A 24719-nucleotide genomic window follows, 5' to 3' on the forward strand; every position below is an offset into this window, starting at 1 on the left:
TGAATCCACCTGACAACAGAGGCGGGATGGTTTTTCCTTTCTGCTCAGTGTGTGAAATGAGTGCTTCCTTGAGAACACACACACACACACACACACACACACACACACACAAGGGTACACACTCATATCTCCACTCTGCAGTAATCAGGTTGAATCATCCATGTTATTCTTGCTACTTTACTATTCTAGCTTCATAAAAACTTGCCTGGGAGAGACTGAGCATAAAGGGAGCAATAAAGGCCAAAACCTTTTTAAGGCCCATTATGATGAGATTCCTCACAATCAGGAGGATAGTTTCCTGCAAGATTTAAGTGGTTTACTCCTATTGTCATAATGCACTTTATAAACACAGTGGAAAGACCAGCAGCAGAATAGGATAAAAAATAAATAAATGATCAAATATGAAATAAAGATATGTTAAAAAAAAATATATATAGTAAGATAAGATTAAGATATGCCTTTATTCGTCCCTCAGTGGGAAAATTTGTAAAAAGTAATATAAGTAATATAAAATAATACAATTATATTATAGTATAATAATACTATATTATATTATATTATATAATAATAATATATAATAATAATATATAATATAATAATAATATATAATAATAATGTATAATAATATATATTTTTATAATATTATACTATTTAATAATAATATATAATAATAATGTATAATAGTGTAATATACAAAGTATAATAATAAACACATTTTTTCAAAATTAAATATATATTTGTATTAATTAATATTACAATATTTTTTAATGAATTAAGTTAAATTTAAAAAAATAAATGAGTGAACTATGGAATAACATTTTTTATTGTTACACTGGGTAAGACCACATTCTTTATGATCAGATTTATTATATTACATTATTTTAATTAAAGGTCATGTAATTAACATTAATACATGTATAAACGCATTTATAGAATATATATAAATATAAGCCATTTTAAGCTATTAGTGCACAGTTAGTGCACAGGCCTCACATCTAGGAGAACCGAGTTCGATTCCACCCTCTGGCATCTCTGTGTGGGTTTTAGTGGTTTCCTCCCACATCAAAATCATTCATGCTACGTTAATTGGCAACTCCAAATTGTTATGAATGGACAGGTATGAATGTAAGTGTGAATGGTTGTTTGTCTATCTGTGCTCTGTGATTGGCTGGCACCCGAAGACAGCTGGGATAGGCTCCAGCACCCCCGCAGCCCTCATGAGGATAAGCGGTAGAAAATGAATGAATGATACATGTATGGATTTCATCCTTGGAATTGGACTTAAGGGCAATGTTGCTCACACTATAGAAACGGTAGGGGTTTGCACAAAGTCCCATGACTTGCACGCAAGCACTCACCCAAAGGTTCCTCCTCTGGTCTTTCTGTCTCCCCTTCACTCCCATATTGATGTTACTGTATGGTATGGCACATTGCCCAATGTTTCTCTGTGATTAAACGCTTGTTGTGTGGGAAATGGATGTCCCACAGCACTCTGCATGTTTTCCATTAACCCTCTACTGTAGACACTGGCTCTCCATGAGCACAGGTGGGGGGTGAAGCACTCAAATGGGGGTGGGGGAATTTTACAAGCATTCAAAGTATGTACAGATAATCAGCGGGAGCGTAACAGTACACACTGAGCAATTCTTTAGTTGCACTTTAATATGAAATATGAGTCCAAATATACGAGCAGAACCTTGCTGTGTGCAAATCCCAGCAGAATAAACCGGAGCAAAGGACTGATTTGATTTGTTGCCTCAATGCAATGTGGCTCCATTGGATTTGTCACATTTATGAAAACAAAGACGGGTCGCTCCATCGCTAAGTGCTTTTATTATAATTGTTGGTCTTGATGGTTTTTTGTTTGAAAGGCTTTTTGCCTCTGAGATGGAAAGATGAGCGGATAAAGACAGGAAGTAGCCAGCAAAGGATACACGTGTTGAATCTCATGAATAACATATGAGGTTTATTGTACTTACATATCAGTAGATTTAACCCCAGCAATTCATCATGTCGCTGTTATTTACATGGAGGGAGAGAGCACCAAAATGGCATCTATGTTATTTTTATTGTGCCTGCTGTGAGATCATTCAAACCTGCAATAAAAACCTGTTGTTCTTGCAATCTATTCTGGTGTGTTTCCTCTCGGAACATGAATGCATCATTACTAGTGACACCTAGTGACCAATGTAGAATACTACATTTCCTCAATGTCCGTGAATGCCTTATATTTGTGTTTATTTAGCAATTTTATGCTTGAAAATGCTTAATTTAGGCCAGTAATACATACAATTGGACTAACAATAGGTTGCAGTTAACCACAAACCAGTGATCAATATTCATTCAAAACTGCAATAGAATGAGGGTGCAAGGTTTAAACTGTGAAATGGCGCGGCACGACTGTATACATTTTGCAATTGAATCAATATTCTTTATCGCCATCTTTTGGCTTCAATGGGGCACTGCTGCACATACTCTAGACATAAAATTAAATTTTGTTGATTCCCATCAGGAGTTTGCATGTTCTCCCCGTGCATGCGTGGGTTTTCTCCGGGTAGTCCGGTTTCTTCCCACATTCCAAAAACATGCCAGGTTAATTGGCGACTTCAAATTGTCCATAGGTATGAATATGAGTGTGAATGGTTGTTTGTCTATATGTGCCCTGTGATTGGCTGGCGACCAGTCCAGGGTGTACCCCGCCTGTCGCCCAAAGACAGCTGGGATAGGCTCCAGCACCCCTGCGACCCTCGTGAGGAAAAAGCGGTAGAAAATGAATGAATGAATGAATGAATGAATGAATGAATGAATGATTCCCGTCAGCACAATCACAATCACTTTTTTGTGAATATTTGCAATGTATGTAAGAAACAACACATATCATTAAACAAAAAATGGCGGAGTGAGCAGAGATTAAAGGTCAAAATCAGTGCACGTGCCTGTCCATCTCTGACAATTTATTATCTTATCTTATGATCTTATATTATGGTACACATAAACAAAGAGTCACATTGAGTTAATTTAAGAGGTCATCTGTACATAGAGATGTTTGCAGCTATCCTCACTAGGGAAGGGCCGGATGTTTGGCAATGACTCATCTTTAGTACATGAGTGTGTGTCGAGGGTGACTCACCTGCATGCATGCATGTATCTGTTTAGATGATTTAAGCACACAAAACAGGGTCACTTCACAGTTCATATTTGGAAATAAAAGTAGGCATTAATTAAATGATAATAGGTTGGATTTATAAAACACCTTTTTGCCCATGACTTTAAACCGGCTTTATATTTCAGCCTCCTGTGCTATTGAGTTAGATTGTAGATTATTATTATTATTTCCCTTTTGAATTCAGTACGGCTATGTCATGGGGTAGAGTGTGGTTATTTCTTTCAGGTTGACTGTGCAAAAGATGAAGTACCATAATAATAAAGTGAGGGGAACCTCTATACAGGGAGTGGTATAACGTCACAACCTGTAGAGCTTGTGATTGGATGTCGATTAAAAGGGGAAACCCCGCTCTCTCACACATAGTCAAAACCCCCCTTGGCGACCCTGCAACATGACAACAAAAATACTGTATTGTGTATATAGGAAATGTCACGGTTGACACATCATCGGTCGCATATTAATGCATGTTAAAGACTGCATTGCGCAGTATTATGTTATATCTTGCATGTACAGTATATATCTTGCACATTGATATTGTCAGAAAATAAAATGAGATGAGTGGAGTCATTTGCGCAGATCCGTGGTCGGTCTTCTTCTTGGCTGTTTGTGTACAGTACTTGCCAAATAGTGCGCCCTACTGTCTGTATTGCGCATGACTGTACGTCGTAATATGAAGTAGGCCTCCTGTTTTCCTCCCCAAGCCGGAGTCCTCCTGGCCCCCGCCGCCGCCTCCGCTCTCCATGCAACGCTACGACCGAGAGAGAGCCGCAAAACAAACGAAGGCGTTTGCGGTGAAACACTCGACGAGGTGAGGCTGTTTTATTCCGTGCTGCGCGATGGTTAAATGTTGTTTTGTTGGGCGATAGCGAGAGTGGCGCGGAAGCGGGCGGACTGCAGCGGAGGATCGGGGACTGTTTCCGCACGCTGGAGGGCGAGCAAGGCCCAGTGACCCACATTCTCCTCGGCAGCCTGTGTGTCTATGCGCGCGTCCGTCTGCCTCCTTGTCTGTGTGTGCGGGCGTGTACGCGCACCTGTTTGTATATGTGTATGTACATCTGCCGCGTAAATGTTAACACCATTCATTATGTGACATATTTCAATGATAAATCTTAGGAGGCTTTTTTTGTTTGTTGTTTTAAGCGGAAGCTCTCAGTGTTCCCTTGCAGAGAAGCCGCAGCAGTATTTTACGGAATAATTTGTTGCGTGACAGCTAGGGCTCGACGCCAGTTTTGCTCTGATATACTCATTTTTTGTGCTCAATTTTAAACTAACGCGGTATTTGCCATGTCGGCAAGCGAATGTAAGGGAAGGAGACGCGACGAAGGAAGAAGGTAGTGAGCTAAATTGTCAGTTTTCGGTAGCAAGCTTAGTTAGCATGCTATAGCTAGCTATGTGGGTTGCTCTCTCCCGGTTGTATAACGAACACCTGTGGCACATATGCTCATGGTTTATGCTCATGGTTTATTCTCTTAATTTACAGATATCTGCTCGCTTTAACGCGTACTATTTGCATCGTGGTGTACTGCTATTTAAACGTGTGGTCAATGTGAAGTGGGCAGAATGGCACAATGAAAAAAGCTTAGCCATGAGGATTACTGTACTGTAGGTCAGGGTAGTGCTTCCCACAGTAGAGCCACTACAGGGTCATTAAGATGGTTGCACTCAAACTTTCAATATATGTCGCTAGTGATGTGCTTTAAATCAGTGCAAAACCGATTTATGTTGTTACACTTGCTGCACAATTATTGTAGCTTTTGTATTGCTTCGGTGGTAGATTTGGTGTGAATTATTCATCATCTTGCCAAGTGTGACAACATAAATGTGAAGAAATGGTTCCAGCCGCACCAGAATTTCAAATGGCAGCATTTTAAAATGAAAATGAATCTGATTGAATACGCCAGAAGATGTCATCTTAGATTGTGTGAAACTGCAACAGGCTTTTGTTGTTGTCCCTATTGTTACTAGAGTAGTACAGGGGTCACCAACCTTTCACTTTTTTTCTTGTCAAGCTACTTTTACAAGCTAAAAATGACTGAGAAGTACATATTTTTGGAATGTTTATTTTCATAGCTTATTGAAACCCAAACAAACTGTGTACTGTATGCTTGTTTTAACAGGGCATGATATCCACAACTTACATTTTGGATGAAAACATCAACAAAATGTTGTCCATCTGCATTTTGTGTTTCAGAATGCATGTCTTTTGAGTGTATCTCACGCCATTAACAGAAAACCTCAATATAAACCAGGTTTGCGGGCGCCTAATGTGGTCACGGGGGGTGTGAGGGGCTATGTTGGTGTCCCCTGCTTCTTAGTGTATTTCAATAATGGTTCCACCTTTGTTGGCTTTTAAAATGGGAGCATTTTTTAAAATGTATTTTGTCCCAAAGTGAAGCACAGTCATCATTAAGATTTTGTAGTAGTATGTAGTGGTAGTATGACTAAAATAATTGAAATTTTGATTTTATTTCTTGCCAACCTTGCTGCACAATTATTGCAGCTTGAACAAAAAATGCATTAATTAGCTTTAATTTTAAATACCTCTTTTTTTTGCCTTTTCTTCTCGTTATGTCACACACCTTTTATGATATTTTATTTCACACTAATTGTGGTCAATATGTAAATAATAGGCTACACTGTCCTGTAGCACAGGGCTGCTCACACTTCTTCAGCTCGTTGGCTACTTTTAATAGGACGATGTCCAAAGATCTACTTCCTACTTCTTCACTTTTTTTTGCCACAGAAGTAAAAGAGCAAATCAGGAGGGGGCTTAATGTCAAAGTGACGGTTATGATGTGGATGGCACACAATCGACCCACACTACCCTTGCGGTCGATATAATAGGCAACCCAATATAGCATATATGTCCATTCATACAATGTATTACTTACAATTATTAAAAAAAAAAAAATCCAAGGTGTAGTGCAGCATGTAGCAGAAACCGTGAATTGTATTGCTTAGGTCAGGGGTACGAGTATGAAACAAATACATTCCATCATTATCCGTATTTGTGTTTAATGAAAATGCTTATTATGTATTCGCTCTTCACGCTCTGTGATTGGCTAGTCACATTCAGTGACTGCCTCTTCCTAGACTCTGCAAGTGGCAGCCCCAGGGGAGCTCAGCTTATTCACATACGCAGTACAATTGGGAAGTTGAAAATGGCTCACCGTTTGTCACAATGCCTCTACTTTATAAGGTTTTCTTCAGCTCGCCTCTATATTGGTTTATATCTGAAGTTACTTGGTAAACTTGTTGCGTAACATGCGCGGCGCGCACAGCTGTGCAGGTACTCAACAACTCAATTGGGGTAGCATGACTGCATTTTTTTGCCTTGAAAAGTGTTTTTGTCTTATTCTATGAAGTCATCATGAAACAGCCGTGCTACTTACCATTTAAGAATTTTGTTAATTTTCTGTTAGCAGTACACAGTGGTAATGGTAACCTGCATTGACTGGCCACAACATTAGGTAAACTTGCACAGTAGCACAAGAACAGCATCAAGCATCCTGCATGTATGGCTGACACAAGCGTGCTAAAATGCATATTACACCCCTCTCAATATGTTTCAGTATGCACCTTGCAACTTGTCGCATAACTTACATGGTTCATTTCACAACACAACGGGGCATGATCCTGCATCAGTCACTGACGGTGTATTTTTTTGTTGTTGTTTTTTTTGTTTTGGCTGGTGGTATAAAGTCAGTTGGAAAACCGCTTATACTGAAGATGATCTTTTTGAGAAAAATACAGTCAACAAAGCTGACAGATAATTTCCCTGTTTGTATGCCTCTCCAACTTCACACAGCTGATTAAAAATAATTAAATATAATAATAAATTATATAATAAATTAAATAATTAAATAATAAAGTCTCAAGGATCACATACACAGTACACATTTAGCTGAATAATAAACAACACATATAGCAACTTCTGATCAATCCGTATCAATTTCAGACTTAAAATAATGTACACATTTAAGCCCATTTGTGTTAAACCCCTTCCAGTTTATACGCCGTCCTCTGATACAGATACAGATAATTAATTACGACCAAAATGAGACCAGTGATGCCACTCTAAATTGTGTGACACAGGAAGAGGCTGTTTTGTTGTCCCCAAGTAGAGTTCAATAAGAAGGTTGTATTCAATTTTAATTCAGCTAATTAAACTCTCACAAAATGTGAAGTAATTGTATTCCCACAATGGTTCCAGCTTCATCAGCTTTTTAAACGTGAGCATTTCTTTTTCCAAAATGATTAAATATGACTAAAGTCCCCTTGCATTGTGTAATGATACTTCAGTGTTTGCCATAGGTCAGTACATACAGTAATTCATGGCGGTGGGAGTGGGGGTTGATGATGGCATTGTGTTTTATTTTGTGTAGTGATAGTCACACATGGGCAATCAAAAAAAACATTCATATTGTTTCCTAGGTTGTGTATAACTCTGTGCAAATTTTAAGGATAATCTACATGTCATTGTATGTCTACTATATTTCTATACTGATGAACAGCTGCATTATAATGTATGACCAAGTCAGCTGTGGTATGTGTGAAATGCATGCCAGCTCGTGTGGTTGTGCTATAGTACTGTAACACCTCTGCATGTGGTCAAGCAGAGACACATCCGCTAATGCACTTTCAATCGCTTTATTAACAGGTGCTAACATAAGACACAAGTCTGCACCCAGAACGCAAAGTACCTGAGCTAACACACAACTTCCCTCTTGTTCAGCAATGTCCCACATCACTCACCAGGCACCACCACACAATGGCCAGGGGGCTTTGGTTCAATGATTATGCTGCTCGACACTGCGGACACTGGATCGAACCGTGCAGGGTACAGGGTTGATCCATGTACAGTATGAGGTGTGTTAAGAAGCAGAGTTACCACACCATCTGCTGTATAGAGATGTAACGACAGCCTAGACAATCAGTCTCAATATAATGTGTTTGTGGCCAAGCCTGAACCCCAAGGAGGGCCAAATCGTTTTGTAGTGGTGCATATTAAATTGTGGCAGGCCCCTACAAGTAAATGGACTTATGGGAATCACTGTGGTTGTACTCAAACTTTCAGTTCACGAGTTCACTAGTATGCTTTTGATCAGGGGTGTCCAAACTGAAAATGAAAGGATGCCGGGGGCCACTTTTATAATTTTGTGTATTTCTTCATGAATATCGGATAATATCGACTTCCGCCACCAATCTGGTTGCCGTATCTGTAATAAAGTGCTACACACCAACATGGTAGCTGCGGTAATACACCTCATAGGTGGTTGCCACTTGACTCCCGCCACCCGCGTACAATAGGCAACCCTACCATGCAGGCATGTCCATGGTGTTTCACTTTGGATGTTTAGATATTAGGCACCATAGGTACAGCAGTAGTTCCCCCTCACTGTGCTGGACTGCTGTGTCATGCTGTGGGGAGCTCACATGGGAAATACCGTCACTACAGGCAGTAAATTACTATTTCGTTGAAAACACTCGTTTGTTTAAAAAAAAAGAAGTAATATTTTAACCATGTTAAATGCCCTACCCTAAAGGTATTTTGAAAGGCTATTTTTTCCCATTTGAATTTTTATTAGATGAGAGACCCAACTCACAGAGGTTTTTTACAAAAGCCAAACGATATTGTTGGTCATGCTGTATAATAAAAAAGTTTAGCTATACTTGGCTTGCATTATTTTTAATGCTTAACCATACAGTACATCATTATAAACGCTGAACAATCCCCTCCCGACCTCAACAGATCTCCTCTGACAGAGCGCGAATGGAAGCTCTGAGGGGTTAGCTTGTGTGGCTGTATGTGCACAACTCGGGATCGATGAGTATATTTTCACCATGTTGTGTCTTATTGCTTTAAAGTAATAAACGTGTCACAGTGCCCGGTGACGACGTGGAAGTTCTGAGTGGGAAAAAATACGAGAAGCATGTTTATTTTTCAACCTAGCTTTTCTTAGCCATAAATACACATTCTCCACACACGGAACACAATTCCGTGACGGTCCTTCAAAATAAGAGCGCCATTTGCCCCATGTCTGCCTCCACAAAACAAGAGTGTCATAAAATTATCTTCCATATGCAGTTGAAATTGCATGGGTGACTACATCTTCCTAATCACAAGCACAGGCATTACAGTTTGTTGAAGAGTTGGTATCAATGTGTGCCGAGGCTGACATCCCATTAGAAAAGTTAGCCAGTTGGTTGACTCTGCTTGATTAAAATTTTACATTTTATATCTTCATTTCATGATATATCCTAAAAATATCGTGAGATATGCTGAGATTCACATCGCCCAACCCTAATTTCTACAGTGTGCAGTGTGCCGATAAAACAAAAAACTGCAACCTCAGGCCACACTGTGGACACCCCTGTTTTAGCTCATTGGAAAACTTTGAAAATTGTTTTTAGAACAAGTAATTACCTTGCTCAGGTAGCAGAAGTGGAGTGATTACCAACTAAATCTCAAGATATAAGAATTTTCTTTTATCAAAACGATTGAATATGACTGATACCTTAGATTGTGTGAAAATGGAACAAGCATTTTTGGTTTTCCGTAATCTAGTTATAGTCATAGTTTACCGTTTTTCTCCTGCATCAACCAATCTTGTGTATTTCTCTTTGGCCTTTATAATTTGCATGCATAGCACACAGTGTGTACAGTTCCATGTTTTGTTTGTTTGCTTGAATGGGTCTTTTTTTTGTCTGTGTGTGTTACAGGTGAGGTGTGGCTCATACAAAAAGACCTGTAAGCACTCGGAAGGATAGTCTCTGTAACAACAGCCTCATAGGGGCATTCCAGTGAGTAAGTTGACAGTTTTGAATCATCCTGTGTTTTTTTTTTCCTTCACATAACTGGGTCACAGTGCTCTAAAATATTTTCACAAGAATGTGGTCTAAATGTGTGACAAATTACTCATTTCCAGCTAGGTCTCTCTGCATTGATGACATGTCATTGAGTTGTACTTGAGGGCTTTTTGGGTTGGAGCCAAATGTTATATTCTGTAACAGCAGTTGAAAAAAAGAAAGAAAACAAAAAGAATACATTTTTCTATTCCCTGTCCTGTCATTTGACTAAATGAAATAAAAGCTGAGCGCAAACTGACCTTATGACCCGGTGTCTCTTCGCTGATTTGTCCTTTAGGTTTGGATGACCGCCATGGCTTTTTCGTGGTCTGGTGACCCCTGATGACTTTGGCATCAGCGCTGTCCCTAAACCATTTCTTCCACCAACCCCCTGAGAAAAGACATTAAATCACACCGTGCATAAGCTGCAGTGGGGTGAGTGTTACCACACAAACCTGTATCAAATGTGTTGAAACTAAAGGCTATTCATTATTGCAGGCCATCTCAGTCCAATATGAATTAGTCTGCTTTGTTTGTTTTAGTCCAATCCGTGTAATCCATTTCTTTGCCTTTCCCTTCCAGGTGGATTTCCAAATGCCTACCTCACGCCTAAAGAACAAGTCACCACAACCACAACCCTGATCAGCAGCCACCATGACATCAAGCATAGGGTATGTTGCAACAAACAAGCTGTGTACCATCACGTATCTTCAATGATGCACAATACAGGCATACTTTACAATAGCTGTGGCAGAACATGGCAGAATACTTTTTTTTCGTGTTTGTACTGTATTTTGTAGGAGTGTCTTAGAATACAGTATTCCCTTGTTTATCACGGTTAATTGGTTGTAGCCCCAACCGTGATGGGTGACCGTCGACTCATTGGCTCATAATGGCTACTAAAAAAAATCATCCAAACTATATTGAAAATGTTAAAGATGACTCCACAAAGTGAAGTACAACACTGGTCAGCAGAAATTAGGCTGCTAACTGAGAGTTTTGGCAAGTCGTTTTCAAGCCATGTTGTTCCTATTCTATGTGCACTTTTTGGATGTGTGTCAACAGCCACTGTGTTTCAGTCTCATGTGTTTTATGTTCTCTGTAACTAAATACATCAATTTACTGTTGTTATACACCTACCATGTTTGTTTATCTGAGTGTTTTAGCCTGTCGCAAATGAGGTATGTTTATTTGTCGGAATTGCTCTTAGATCTGCTCTTTAAAAAAACATTCAAATATTAGTTGACTGTGGACAAAATATAACGAATCAGATTTGATTTATAAATATCCTTAGTCAAAGACAACCCCAGTATGTTTTATTCTTTCAACACCATTTCCTTTTTATACTTTATACTCCTTTACGGGCTTGTTGAAATATGCAAGTGTCACCGTGACCTTCCTCTATGTAACTTCTTAAAGTATGTCCGTAACAACTAAACCATATCATACCTCTTTCCAATTTCAGCATCTTGACAGGGAATATACAGTATGTTAAATTAATTATAATTACAATACTTCTCATCAGCAGTTATGGAAGGAATCCATTTGATTTGTTATATGATTGAAGGCCAGAAAGTCCAAGATGACGTGTTGGCTTTTCGAAATTCACTCATAACCTCCTTGGCAAGCACAACACATTCCTGCTATCTCTCTCTCTCTCTGTGTGTATCTCTGTTTTTGTGTGACCCAAAAATAAGCCTGCCGTTGGCATGCAGGAATTCTCTCATTAGCCAGCATCCACCATTAGCTATTATTAACAGTGTGTATCTGCTTTGAAGCCACCAACAAGTGGGTGTGAACATACATGATAACAACAAGAAGTAAGAAAAACATGAATTAAGTGTGCTGTTTTCTCTCCTCGGCCAGGGATGATTGTAGCATCTTTGATGGGTTGATGGAAGAAGATGAAAAGGACAAAGCAAAACGGTTGGTATAGAAACATTAATGTTCTATTCATTTGCTAATTCCTAATTAATGTTTTGAAAAGTTTTGCAGTTGTTTAATTAGCCCTGTCTTTCAATTGCAGAGTGTCCCGAAACAAGTCAGAAAAGAAGCGGCGAGACCAGTTCAATGTCCTCATCAAGGAACTTGGCACCATGTTGCCAGGCAACACCAGGAAGATGGACAAGTCCACTATCCTGCAGAAAAGTATCGACTTCCTGTGTAAACACAAAGGTCAGGGCGCTTCACTTCCTGTTTCTGCACAGCCTGCCGTCACAGGATGAAATGTTCCAACTTCTAAACTAATTTTGTCAATTTCTGTTTTCTTTCATTAGAAGATTTTTACATGTGTGTTCAGTTATTGCTCTTGAGTTTCATTCACTTCACACCCACAACCTTTTAGTGTTATCATCTGCACTGTGTTGTCTAGTATTCTGTTTATCTGCCACGTTTTCACACTAAGCCTTGTACTATTTTGTAAGATGACGCCTTGTAACATTTGTTTTAGTTGCTTTTTCATTTCTGTCCCCTCATCAGTGCTCCTTCACTGGGTTTCCTCTTTCAAATATGTTTCCCCCTCTCACATTAGAAATTGCTGCCCAGTCTGAGTCCAGTGAGATCAGGCAGGACTGGAAGCCTCCGTTTCTCAGCAATGAGGAGTTCACACAGCTGATGTTGGAGGTCAGATATCTAACTTGGTTTATGTTCTGAATCCATTTTAATGGGTTGAAAGGACACTGTGTGTTTTTTTTCCCCTTGACATTATCAGGCTTTGGATGGCTTCTTCATAGCAATAATGACTGATGGGAACATCCTCTATGTGTCAGAGAGTGTCACCTCATTACTGGAACATCTTCCTGTGAGTAGCCCAGTCTTTTTTTCCACCCTGGTACCATAGCCAATGTCAGTCACAAATTCACACATTTGGTTCTCTCTCTTTTTTTCTTTTTTTTTTTTTTACACACTCCCATTTTGCATGTTCATTTTCCTCATTTTAATTCATGTCAGTTTAACATTAGAATGCACCATCTAAATGTTTTTTTCCTCTTTATTTTCCAGGCGGACCTGGTGGACCAGAACCTGTTAAATTTCCTGCCAGTTGGTGAACACTCAGAAGTATACAAAGCCCTGTCCACACACCCCAACGACCTTGAGAGCCTTACTTCGGATTATTTAAAGAGTTAGTAACACAATTACTTTATGTCATTGTTTGTTTACTAACATGATCACAGTTTACATTGCTAATTAACAATGTAAACTGTTTCTTGGGCAATACAATAACCATTTTCTTTCCTGCAAAATGATAGATTGATTTATACAGTACATACATACATACATACATACATACATACATACATACATACATACATACACACATACATACATACATACATACACACATACATACATACATACTGGTGTTCTTCATTTTAAAAGTGAGTCAACACTTCAACACATCTCCCCCATTGCAAGCCATTCTTTAGCTTCCAGACTCTTGTGAAATCTCAGACCTCATCTGCAACTCTAAACCCTTAACATGCCAGCTCGATACCCTCCCCACAGCTCTGGTCAAAGCCGGCCTCCCCTCTCTCTTCTGTCTCATCTCTGCCATCATCCACTCCTCACTAACCGCTGGAACTGTGGCCCAACGAACAACGACGTCCTCATGGCAGTGGATTCCAGCCTACTTACCAATGTCATCCTCTTTCATCTACATCTTCGACACAATCTCTCACACCATCGGCATCCACACACACCCTTACTGGTTTCATTCTTATCTTTGTGGCCGCACTCCCACAGATCCTTGTTTTCCCCTGTTACTTCAAATGTGCCTCAAGCCCCTGTCACGAGACCCCTCCTTTTCATCATCTCCCTTCTTACTCTCTGCAATATATTCCATAAATACAACACCCGTTTTCATTGCTTTGTAGATGACACCCAGCATTCAATACTCCCTCCCTCCACCATCACCACCATCAAATACTGGCTCACCTCAAATTTCCTCAACTGTGGAAAAACAGAAATTATTTTGGTTTCTTACAAAACCACACTATCCAAAGTTGACAGTTTCTCCCTCAACATCGATAACACCATAGCCTCTGGAGTCTTGATGTCATCATTGATGGCTTGCTGTCATTTCAGTCCCACATCAATAACATTACCTGGTCTACATATTTCCAATCAATCTAGACCCACTTGTTCAGGACATTCTATAATTTACCATGACATTTTTATTTGATCTTTTATGTGTTTGCAGCTTTTATCTGTGACTACGGGGTCCTGAGAGGGACTTACGAATAAAATGTTATTTAAAAAAATATATATATTCATATTTATAACCAAGAAATTTCTCTCATTCACTCATTCATTCAAATTCATTTTTTCAAATGTTAGCCTTAATGATATGAATGTCAGTATATTTTTAAATAATATAGTTTAACATTCAAATTCTTTTTCGTCCAGGTAAGAACTACATGGAATTCTGTTGTCATATGCTTCGAGGGTCCATTGACCCAAAAGAATCTCCTGTCTATGAATATGTGAGCTTCATTGGGAACTTCAAGTCACTCAATAACGGTATGCCACTTTCTTTTACTTTTGGGAATCCATGCAGAAGTCATTATAACTAAATATGACATTGTGCTTATCAAGCTTTAAGCATCGCTACATCGCTCTCTCACTCTCACTATTATTAATGAATGATTGCTGTCTGTTTTGTGGTTGACTATACCCTATTAGTAGTCAAAAAATATTGAAAATCAAGTTAAAAGTAGTATTCTGTTCACTAGGCATCAGTAATGTTACGCTGATGAGCCATGAGGTTGACCATCTCACTGCATGTAGTCAGCCATGGCATGTCCAACATGATATAGTGGGAAAAGTTGTCCTCTCCTCCCATGTGGGAGTGATACATTTTTGACTTTGACAAGGGTTGGGAATCATTTGAATTTGAACGGTTCCGACTTCGGTTCCTAACAATTCTCAATTGCAACACAAGGCAGTGTCATAAAATTTTGTATGGTTTAATTGAAAAGATTTCTACACCATGAATGGCTGACCTCTACTCAAGTTGACCTTGTTTTGCACTGAGCCAACCATGTTTTTTTTCCATGAAGTTAAGCCAAACTTTTTAGATGCTTTTTCACCTGTGCTTATCAGCTTCTTCTTTGTTGGTGTTTGCGGCTATTCCTAATAATCAAAATAAAAACATTTGAACAATCCCGAGAGAAGGGTCATGTTAGTTCCAGTGCCTGTCAATGTTCAAGACTTGATGCACATCCCTATTCCTGACACTGTTTGAAACCCTTTCTTAAGGGAGAAATTAACAAATTGGAGGCTCATGATTTACCTCGGTAGCATGCTATGTCTAAAGACGCGGCCGTCTCTGGTCCCTGCAGTGATCCCGTAGCCTGCGTATTACGGTAGTAATTGATTTTAAAGGTGACCATATGGGTGTTATTTCATGTCTGCAGGTCTCTAGTAATGGTAAGAAATATATATTTTAAAAGTAATAAACAGGTTTTCTTTGCTCTCGTTCCCAAAATATTCCATTCATTAATATTGAATCCTTGTTTGTGGATTTTCACTTATCGTGGTTGACTCTGAAACCAATAACCATGATAAGGGACGACTATAATTTGATCCGTCCAAAATTGGCAACTTCCAATACACTTGCTGTTTTCTTGTTTTCTTTCTAGTTCCTAATGTGACGAGGAATGGTCTGGCAGGGGTCTTACAGCGCTCTCTGCAGCCTGCCTTTGACGACCAAGTGTGCTTTGTGGCAACTGTACGGCTCACTAAACCTCAGTTTATCAAGGTGGATTCTGACACGTTCACCCAAAATCTGACATTGGATTATCATCTGCTAAAGTGCTTTTTTTATCCATAGGAAATGTGTACAGTAGAAGAGCCCAACGAAGAATTCACATCTAGACACAGTCTTGAATGGAAGTTCCTCTTTCTCGATCACAGGTAAACAAACTTGTAAATGGGTTTAATGTGCAAACTCAGATGTTTCATCTTAGTAATGACTGTTTTTTTTCCTCCAGAGCTCCACCCATTATAGGCTACCTGCCATTTGAGGTTCTGGGTACTTCTGGGTATGACTATTACCATGTAGATGACCTGGAGACTCTAGCCAAGTGCCATGAACACTGTGAGGGCTCACTTCTACTTTCACTCAAACCGCATTGTTAAAATTGTTCCATTTTGTGCTTCTCATAGTCATGGTCTTGGCCCCTTTCCTTTGTCTCTTCCTCATTCAGTGATGCAGTATGGTAAAGGGAAGTCTTGTTACTACCGTTTCCTGACTAAAGGTCAACAGTGGATTTGGCTGCAGACACACTACTACATCACCTATCACCAGTGGAACTCCCGCCCTGAGTTTATTGTCTGCACACACACAGTAGTCAGGTATTGCAAGCAAAGATTATTATCCAATATTTTGATTTTGCTTTAATGAAGTCACTTTGAAACAATGAATAGACCCCCATACTGACTCTGAAATCTCTTACTTCCTACCCAAAAACATCTCTCTGTAGCTATGCAGAAGTGAGGGCAGAACAGCGAAGGGAGCTGGGCATTGAAGAATCCAACCCAGAGGTCACTCTGGATAAGGTGAAGAATAGTTTCTATGCTGCTTTCAACTTGCATATTTAAATGTATCACCAGTTGTGTATTTCTATATTCAATATATTTCTATAAGTAGTAAAGTTGCTGAAGCCGGCAGAGCATGTTTGATCACAGTGTCACGACTCAAACCTTGTGACAAGGTTCTGACTAATTTTAGACTTTTAGGGCTCTATTTTCGTAGACCAGGCACAATTTTCGTAGACCAGGCACAAGCGCGGTGAACCTGTCCAATGCCGCGCCTACTGACTTCAAATGTTTTTTTTTTATTTTGACAGAGCCAGGACTCTGGTTCAGAGCTGAACACATCCAGTCTCAAGGAGGCATTGGAGAGGTTTGACCACAGCCGGACACCCTCAACCTCTTCACGAAGTTCACGCAAGTCTTCATCACACGTATCCGACAACACCTGCACTTGTAAGTGAAAACAAACCAAATTTCAGGAACATTACTATTTATTTTAAATAGTAAACAAACAATAAAAGGGTAGTCCTGTCTACCTTTACTATCAAAAGAGAACGTGTGAGAATAAAACGAGTACCTATATACAGTAAGTGAGGATTTATTTACTGAAAGTCAGTGGTTCAGATTGCCATGTTTAACAACTACAATAAAAATGGCTATTACGATACCAAACACACAGAGAAAAGACTGGCGACACTGTCCAGGGTGTACCAAATTTGGATAAAGCTGATTTAAGGCATGTCTTAAAAAAATGTACATTTCTGAAAGTGCACATATTCTGTCCTGTTTTGAAAAAATAAGATTAAATAAATAATGTTTTCAAATTTTTAGTTTTGTTTGCTTAATGATGGCATTTATTCTTGGTAGTAGCATCTTGTCTAAGCCATGAGGTTTTGTATGCTTTAATAGAGAGACAGAATTTTATCTTCAACATAATTTAACTTGACAATATTTTCTGTTTCTGGTTATATTGCCCACACCTGAGCCACAGTGACACAGAGTTAATCAATGTAAATATCTGAACCAACAGCCTCTAAGCTACATATGGACACGGCCACACCTCCACGACAATCTCTGGCCTCAACGATGGAGGTGACGTCACAGCGCCGCTCATCCATCAGCAGCCAGGTGAGACTTGAGAATGAGACGGCAACATATAGCAAACCATAACATCACATATCTACATCTTATCTTATTATGTGTTTTTAATAAATAAACGTGTGTCCATATTTGCAGTCCATGAGCTCTCAGACTACCAGCCAGAGTGTCACTCCTGCTATGATCACTCAGCAGCAGCAGCAGCAGCAGCAACAACAACAACAACAACAACAGCAACAACAGCAGCAGCAACAACAACAGCAGCAGCAGCAGCAACAACAACAGCAGCAACAGCAACAACTGCAGACAAATGTACAGGTTAGTTTTCACTACCATTGACACCTTTGGTGCTCATTTCCCTGTGAAAAATGTAAAATCAATGATAGTTACTGACATGCATACATAGGGTGCAAAACTTATTTTTATGGACACTTTTCTGCTTCTTGCAGCCGGTGATGGAGTTCTCAGCGCAGGTGAATGCTATGCAACACCTAAAGGAGCAGCTGGAGCAAAGGACAAGAATGATACAGGCCAACATCCAGCGGCAGCAGGAGGAGTTAAGAAACATTCAGGAGCAGCTGCAGAGAGTCCAGGGGCAGGGAATACAGGTAAGGCCCCCCACATAAGATCCAAATATCCCATCAGCATTTAGAAAAGTGGTATTATCAGCGCCACACTTTGCCTGTCATGGTATCGGCCTCATTTAATTTAGCTGAAGAAAACAAACGCAAACCAGACAATAGCCAGAGGCCTGTACTACGACGCAGAGTACAGAGTAAGCTTACAAGCCTAACATTTATTAAAGACACTTTTCGCCTCTTCAGATGATAAGCATCTTCACAAGACAAATGTTTCAAGTGCCCCATAGATGGAAATAAAAAAATACAAAATAAATCCTAAATACATTTGACTGTGGAAATGCAGAAGTAAGTCAATTCATATTTGTCCTGTTAATATGCTCCAAAATAGCCAAATGAGCGAGCAGCTCAGCCAGGAACAGGAAGTAGAAACGAGAGTTGATTTGAGGCAAAAAATTACTACTACGGCATTTATAAAAAAAGGAATCCTACTTGGTGAAAATTCACTTATCACGGTCAGGTATGGAACCAGTTAATTTGCAATAAACGGGATTACTGTTTACCTAAAATTCAGTAGTCACTCTGACAATTGGTGACAGCTGTATTGCCACCAGCAACGTTTCCCATAGTCCCCATAATTCCCAATGAACTAGTTGATTTAAATTCAGTGCTTGTGTCCTTGTCACTGTGCAGATTACTATTAGTATATCTTATGTGTGCTCCACAACACTGCTTTCTAAATTTAGGACATCGCTCACTTGAACAAAACTAGAAGGTGATTTGTGCATGTGCAATTTCGTCTGACCTAGAATCAGAATCATCTATTATGTATTAGTTGCCTTCTGAGGGAGCCATGATAATAGTGGAGACAGAGGAGCATTCTCTCTAAATCCTTTTATTGTCTGCTTTACACAAACCAAATGGGTTTGCTCCTTGCAGATGTTGTTGCAGCAGCAGGGTGGCGGGATGAACGTGCAGCTTCCCCAAGTGGCGCCGGTCCAGCAGACGACTGCTCTGAGCGGTCAAGTCCAGCAAACGGTGATCAACCCCGTCCATTCGGGAACGCAGCAGCTCACCATCCAGCAGCAGGCAACTCCCACTCAACAGAGCCTTCAGCAGCAGGTGGGACTACTTACATAAACACACCCTGCTTTTGTATTAGCAACACAGGTTATATGTACTGTAGTTACTGGATGATGATGGTACCACCCTTCATACTAGCCTTGTGTACAGTAAGTTTGACATTTATGGTCAAATTTGACTTTATTATTTATTATTATTATTTGTCTTAACATTTTCCCATTCTAAAACACCCCTGGCCAATAGCACTCGTCATAAATGAATTTACAGTTAATCCATATGATTGGGATTGGACGAGTTCACTCATTCAACATCAGTAAAAGATCAGCAGCATAACACCCTGATTGGCGCATCCCTTGTAATTGATTATTATTATTAATGTAATGTAGATACGTCTAATAAATACTCATACACACACACATACACATACAATCGTCTTATACTATCCATTTCTTTATTCAAAATGTGATCTTTTTATATTAAGAATATGCTGTGACAGTGACTGTCTATTTGTGAGAATTTCTGTCTTCTGTTTATATTGGAATATTGCCATCCATATAAACAGCCTGTGCTACTGCTCAAAATAGTTACCATCATGTGGAAATAGCTGAGAAGAGGAAAATAACATTAGTGTTTTGGTAGTCTCCCCTCTTGTTTATGGTAATTTAGGTTCTTATTTAATGATTCCACAGTAACCACTGTGGACTGCATCCATTGTGTGTTTACATTACAAGAAGAGACAAAGCATATGTTTCTCATTTTGTTTCCCAAAATAGAACCTGATATAACTTCAGTTCAACCTCCAGTTTTGCAGAAGTATGCAAATTATGTAGTTCAAATTTTGTTCTGAATTTGGTCTTGAATTATAATTGTCTTGTGTGTTTTGCTGACTGCCTCTGTGGCTGCCTATATGTTTTACTCGGGGAAGAGACATTACAAAATGTAGAAACATTAAAATAGATCCATTCTCTGCCCATCTGCCTATCTCCAGGCCCAACGGCAGCCTCAGCAGCCCCCCCAGGCACAGCCGCAGACCCAGAACTCTGTGCCTGCTCCGCTGTACAACACCATGATGATATCTCAGCCGGGGCAGCCCAATGTGCTGCAGATCAGCACCAGCCTGCCGCAGAACAACACGCCTCAAGGCACCACCGTGGCCACTTTCACACAGGACCGACAGATCCGGTAGATGGGCAGTCATGACTAGCAGGATCTTAATCAAGGAGATGTGCGCTTATTTTCTTTCCTCCATTGACCTTTTCCCACCAGGTTTCCAGCAGGGCAGCAGTTAGTGACCAAGCTTGTAACGGCTCCAATGGCTTGTGGTGCTGTCATGGTGCCCACCTCTATGTTCATGGGCCAGGTGGTTACCGCATACAACCCTTTTGGTGGGCAGCAGGTAAGGATGTATAAATCATACTGTATATTGACAAAGGCTCTTGTCCTCAATATCTGCACAGACATCAGAGGTCTCTTGCTAACCGAAAAGGTTTATTTGAAGATCTTCTGTTGTCTTGTTTTAACTCTTTCACATCTTTAGCAGGGAGGACAAACCCAGACTCTAACTCTTCAACCAGCACAACCTTCTCAAGGGCAGCCGGATGCCCCCAACCAGACAGCTGTAGTGGCGCAAAGTGGACAGCAGGGACAACAGCAGCAACAACAGCAATTCCTCCAGGTATCACAAGAGGGCATCAAATGTACATATATGGTTTAACTAGCAATTTTGTTAGGACTAATGATGATGTGTGTATACAGTGTAGTCTGCATACAATGTTTTTCATACTATTTTTCAATCTGAAACCTCCCCTGTAAAGGCTGTGTTCACACTCATAAGTGGGGGGGGGTCTCTTGTCTTGACCAAAGCAGAAACTCCTACATGGTTGCTGTGCCTTTTGTCCAATTTCACCGTATTCAAATTGTCTTCTTTAACATCAGACCAAATGACCAAACTAATCAAATGCCTTGATATGCTACAGTGTACCCACTATGCCACACCCTCGTGATCCTGTGATGCTTTTGTGACTTGCAATGCTTTGCTAAAACACTAGGGGCAGTGTTTCCCTTAAAATGAGCAAACAACTCGCAGCAGTGTTAGCTTGGACTGTACTTCATTAATGACATTTCAAACTATTTTACTTATTAGCGCGCAGCAGTATAATTGACGTGTGGGCAGTAGCTTGAACCCATCAGGCAATAAGCCAACACTTAATGCAAAAAATGCAAATATTTTTGTGTGTGTTTTTTTTCCTCCTAGGGCACTCGTCTTCTCCATAGTAATCAGTCCACCCAGTTGATTCTGCAGGCAGCTTTCCCACTTCAGCAGCAGGGCACTTTCACCCAGGCAACACACCAACAACAACAGCAACAACAACCACAACAACAACAAAGGCAGCAGCAGCAACAGCAACAACAGCAGCAGCAGCAACAGTCTCACCATCAGAGGCATCAGCAGCTCAAACCTCAGCCTCAGAAACAGCAGAAAGCGCCATCATCACACAGGACTGACAGTGTCAGCAGTCAACCACAGTAAGGAGAAAGTCTGGAGGGAAACACACTTGGTTGGGAAAGAGGAAAAAAAAACAGGAAATAAAAGTCTAAGGGACTGCCTCATACATTTGTTTTGCTTGTGTGGCTCAAGCCTTTCCTGTCAAAGATTTTTGGTCTGCCTTTCTCTTGCTTCAAGGCGTGATCACGTGAGCACGGTAAGCCTGTGAGTCCACTAGGAACTCATCAGTGATTTTCATCAGGCATAGAGGGACGAATTACCCCCATCCCCTAACCTCCTTCCCCGTGTTTTCCCTTGGGGGGAAGGGCTGGCGTTTCTGCGGAAGATGACCTTATTGCCACATTCTCTTGGAGATGTGTTAAAGTGGACTGACCTTGTACAAATTTCCTGTATGATATTAAGAAAACCATGTGTAAATACCCAATATAGCCTAATGGGAAACAGAAATGTAGTATTTTATATGATTGCATGGAAAGAATAACTGTAAGCTTTTATTAGTCGCTTTTGAAAAAAAAAAAACATTTTTACTTTGTTCAAAGTATTTCCTGGTGTGATATTGAAGCCCCACCCCCAGCTCCTCCCTTTTCTCACGTAAGGCCAGAATTGGGTTTTTAAAAAATCTGTTTGGGGGGGATAAAACAAGATGTGAGGGCTGATTTGTTGTTGTTTTTTTTGGAACTCAAGTGTTTTTAAGCACTACACCATTTTTTTCAGAACTTATTGACGCAAAACGTTTGACTACAGTCCAACTGAAATGTTCACAGAATGATCTCTGCAAGTACAAGAGGTTTCAGCGATTCCAAGTGCCAATTATGTAGTTCATTTTGTTTGAATATCCATCAGAAACCTCTAAGGCATGCATACATAAATCTATATTTTCCAACAAAGCCCTAACAATGCTCATGCACGTGTGTGTGTGCGTGTGTGTGTGTACAGTATATAGAAGGGATTATTTTCTAACAGTCAGAGAGAGCCCTATACGTAACAAACAGTATATCCTCATGAAACTTTAGCACTTGATGTGGTTGTGTACAGTAAATCACTGTCAAGACCTAGTTGTTAGTTGTTTAACTGTGTGTGAGTGCGTGTGTATGTGTGTTTTGAAAAATTCTATCTTGTGTGCCTGTGTAATGTGAGTGTCTGTGGGCCCCGTGTGTCTTACAGTAATCGACTTAGTAAAGGTTCGGAGTTGCTAGATGGTACTTCTACTCTCAGGAATGTGGAATTATTTCAAAATTTTGTTTCTGCCTCAGTCTGGAACCAGACCAGGAAGGGTTAAACGATGATGCTGCCAAGACCTAGAGCATGGCTTTTAAAGTATGAGGTAGTGCCAGAAGACCAGCTTGAGAAAAATAAAGAAAATACATTTTTCCAAACTTGTTAAACTAACTTCAAGTTTAATTTTTTATTTCCATATGGATTGAGACAAAAAAAATCACAAAATGTTCATCACACTTTGTAAAACCACTGACCTAAAGGCAAGATGAATACAAAGAAAGTCAACAAAAGTAAAACAGGAATGTGGCATAAAGGCTTCTTCAGTATGAAGCATTCTTTGTCTGCTACTTAGTCTTTTGCATCATCAGTTTAACCCTTCTCCTCGTTGGGCCTCATAAAAATTCTCATGCAGTTCACTTCAGATGTCTCTCAGTTCTCAAACAGCAGTCTAAAGCAGGACCAGGTCCACATGGACTTCCTCACTACATTTTTAAGCCATATCAAAACGCAAAAGCCTCGGTTTGGAGTGTTAACGGTTGGTAAAGGAGTGATTCTTTTAGAATGTGTTATGTCTCCTAGTGTGTGTGTATGTGTGTGACTATTGTATCTCTTCCTGATTCTTGTATCTCTTAGGGGGTGTCAGTATTGGTTGCCCCCACTGATAGCCAATCAGTTCTTGCGTTGCAGTATGAAGAAAATTGTAATATTCAAGAAACTTTCCTTGCCAGTTGGGCTCAGTGTTCTGGAAGCCCCAGTGTGGGACTGCTCCACTTGAATACGTGTGTGTGTGTGTGTGTGTTTGTGTGTGTGTTTCTGCATGCATGCACGTGTGTATGATAAACATGTCACTGTAACCACATTATTTTCTTATGGAGAGTATGTATGAGTGAGAAGAATGGATGTTTGTTGGCAAGGCAGCACACAGGTCCCCAAACACCTACCAACCTCACAGAGGTGTTTTAAAATGACTGACAGCTCATCACAGTAACACTTCTCTCTCGAAAAAAAGTTTATTGCAACTCTGATCAGCCATCACAAAGCTGGCATCTACTGTGTGTATGACATGATCCTTTGCTTAGTATGCGTCACTGATAAGCCAGCCCAAAGAATGTACAGTATAGGTGTGTGTTCTGTTTTCTTTTTTGTTTTTTTTGTTTTTTAAAAAAAGACTAATGGATGTTGTTTATGTGAAAGAAGGAAAACAAGGGGAGACAAAGAACTTTGCAAAAAAAAACAAACCTAGAATATAATAATCCTATGAACAGGTTGTAAAAGAAGCTCTTGAGTATTATGATACTTATTTCCCAAAATCAGATTTTTTATTTTTAAGTCGAGATGTATATTTGAAATCACTGACAAGACAGCGAGTGCCCCCACCCTCCTCACAGATGACAAAAAAGTTAGTGTACACAAAAGACAACCGTATTCAGTGCAAAACGGTGCTATTCTTTTCTGTACTTTATGTATGTATATCTCCTCTGCTCTTGAACTGTGCTCCTTTTAACTACCCCAAAGTCAAATGTAATATTAATAATCAATATTTTGAAGCAAAAAAAATGCTATTATTATAACCACCCCACCCCTCTCTCCCTGTTCTCTTGGTCAATTTGAAAAATAAACACAGCTGCAAATATATGTGACAATGTGATTCCCTTGTGATTTATTATTTGCACACTAAGAATAAACT

General features: G+C 39.8%; 1 protein-coding gene across 7 annotated transcripts; it reads left to right on the forward strand.

Annotated features, from left to right (window-relative positions):
• The first annotated feature begins 3813 nt into the window (after positions 1-3813).
• On the forward strand, positions 3814-24675 carry clockb (clock circadian regulator b). Of its 7 annotated transcripts, none has more exons than XM_058069343.1 (24): positions 3814-3974; positions 9890-9978; positions 10314-10450; positions 10598-10686; positions 11882-11941; positions 12042-12190; positions 12546-12637; positions 12726-12815; positions 13016-13136; positions 14420-14533; positions 15655-15773; positions 15846-15928; positions 16006-16112; positions 16222-16369; positions 16498-16573; positions 16864-17002; positions 17580-17677; positions 17786-17965; positions 18097-18255; positions 19165-19347; positions 20297-20490; positions 20575-20704; positions 20846-20983; positions 21563-24675. In XM_058069343.1, the coding sequence occupies exons 4-24, from the start codon at positions 10670-10672 to the stop codon at positions 21836-21838; spliced, it is 2673 nt and encodes an 890-aa protein (XP_057925326.1). In that variant the 5' UTR covers positions 3814-3974; positions 9890-9978; positions 10314-10450; positions 10598-10669; the 3' UTR covers positions 21839-24675. The 7 variants fall into 7 exon arrangements, with proteins under 7 accessions (XP_057925326.1, XP_057925384.1, XP_057925334.1 ...); XM_058069401.1 differs by having other exon boundaries at positions 20849-20983; XM_058069351.1 differs by having other exon boundaries at positions 9890-9974.
• The last annotated feature ends 44 nt before the right edge of the window (positions 24676-24719 follow it).

The sequence above is a fragment of the Doryrhamphus excisus genome, chromosome 1, assembly GCF_030265055.1.
Source record: "Doryrhamphus excisus isolate RoL2022-K1 chromosome 1, RoL_Dexc_1.0, whole genome shotgun sequence".
NCBI classification, from domain to species: domain Eukaryota; kingdom Metazoa; phylum Chordata; class Actinopteri; order Syngnathiformes; family Syngnathidae; genus Doryrhamphus; species Doryrhamphus excisus.

Excerpts from the sequence above, each read along its gene's own strand:
- clockb (XM_058069343.1), top strand. Across the intron at positions 12,638-12,725 it reads TCACACAGCTGATGTTGGAG|GCTTTGGATGGCTTCTTCAT; the intron begins GTCAGATATCTA and ends TGACATTATCAG. Across the intron at positions 16,113-16,221 it reads AGCCAAGTGCCATGAACACT|TGATGCAGTATGGTAAAGGG; the intron begins GTGAGGGCTCAC and ends TTCCTCATTCAG.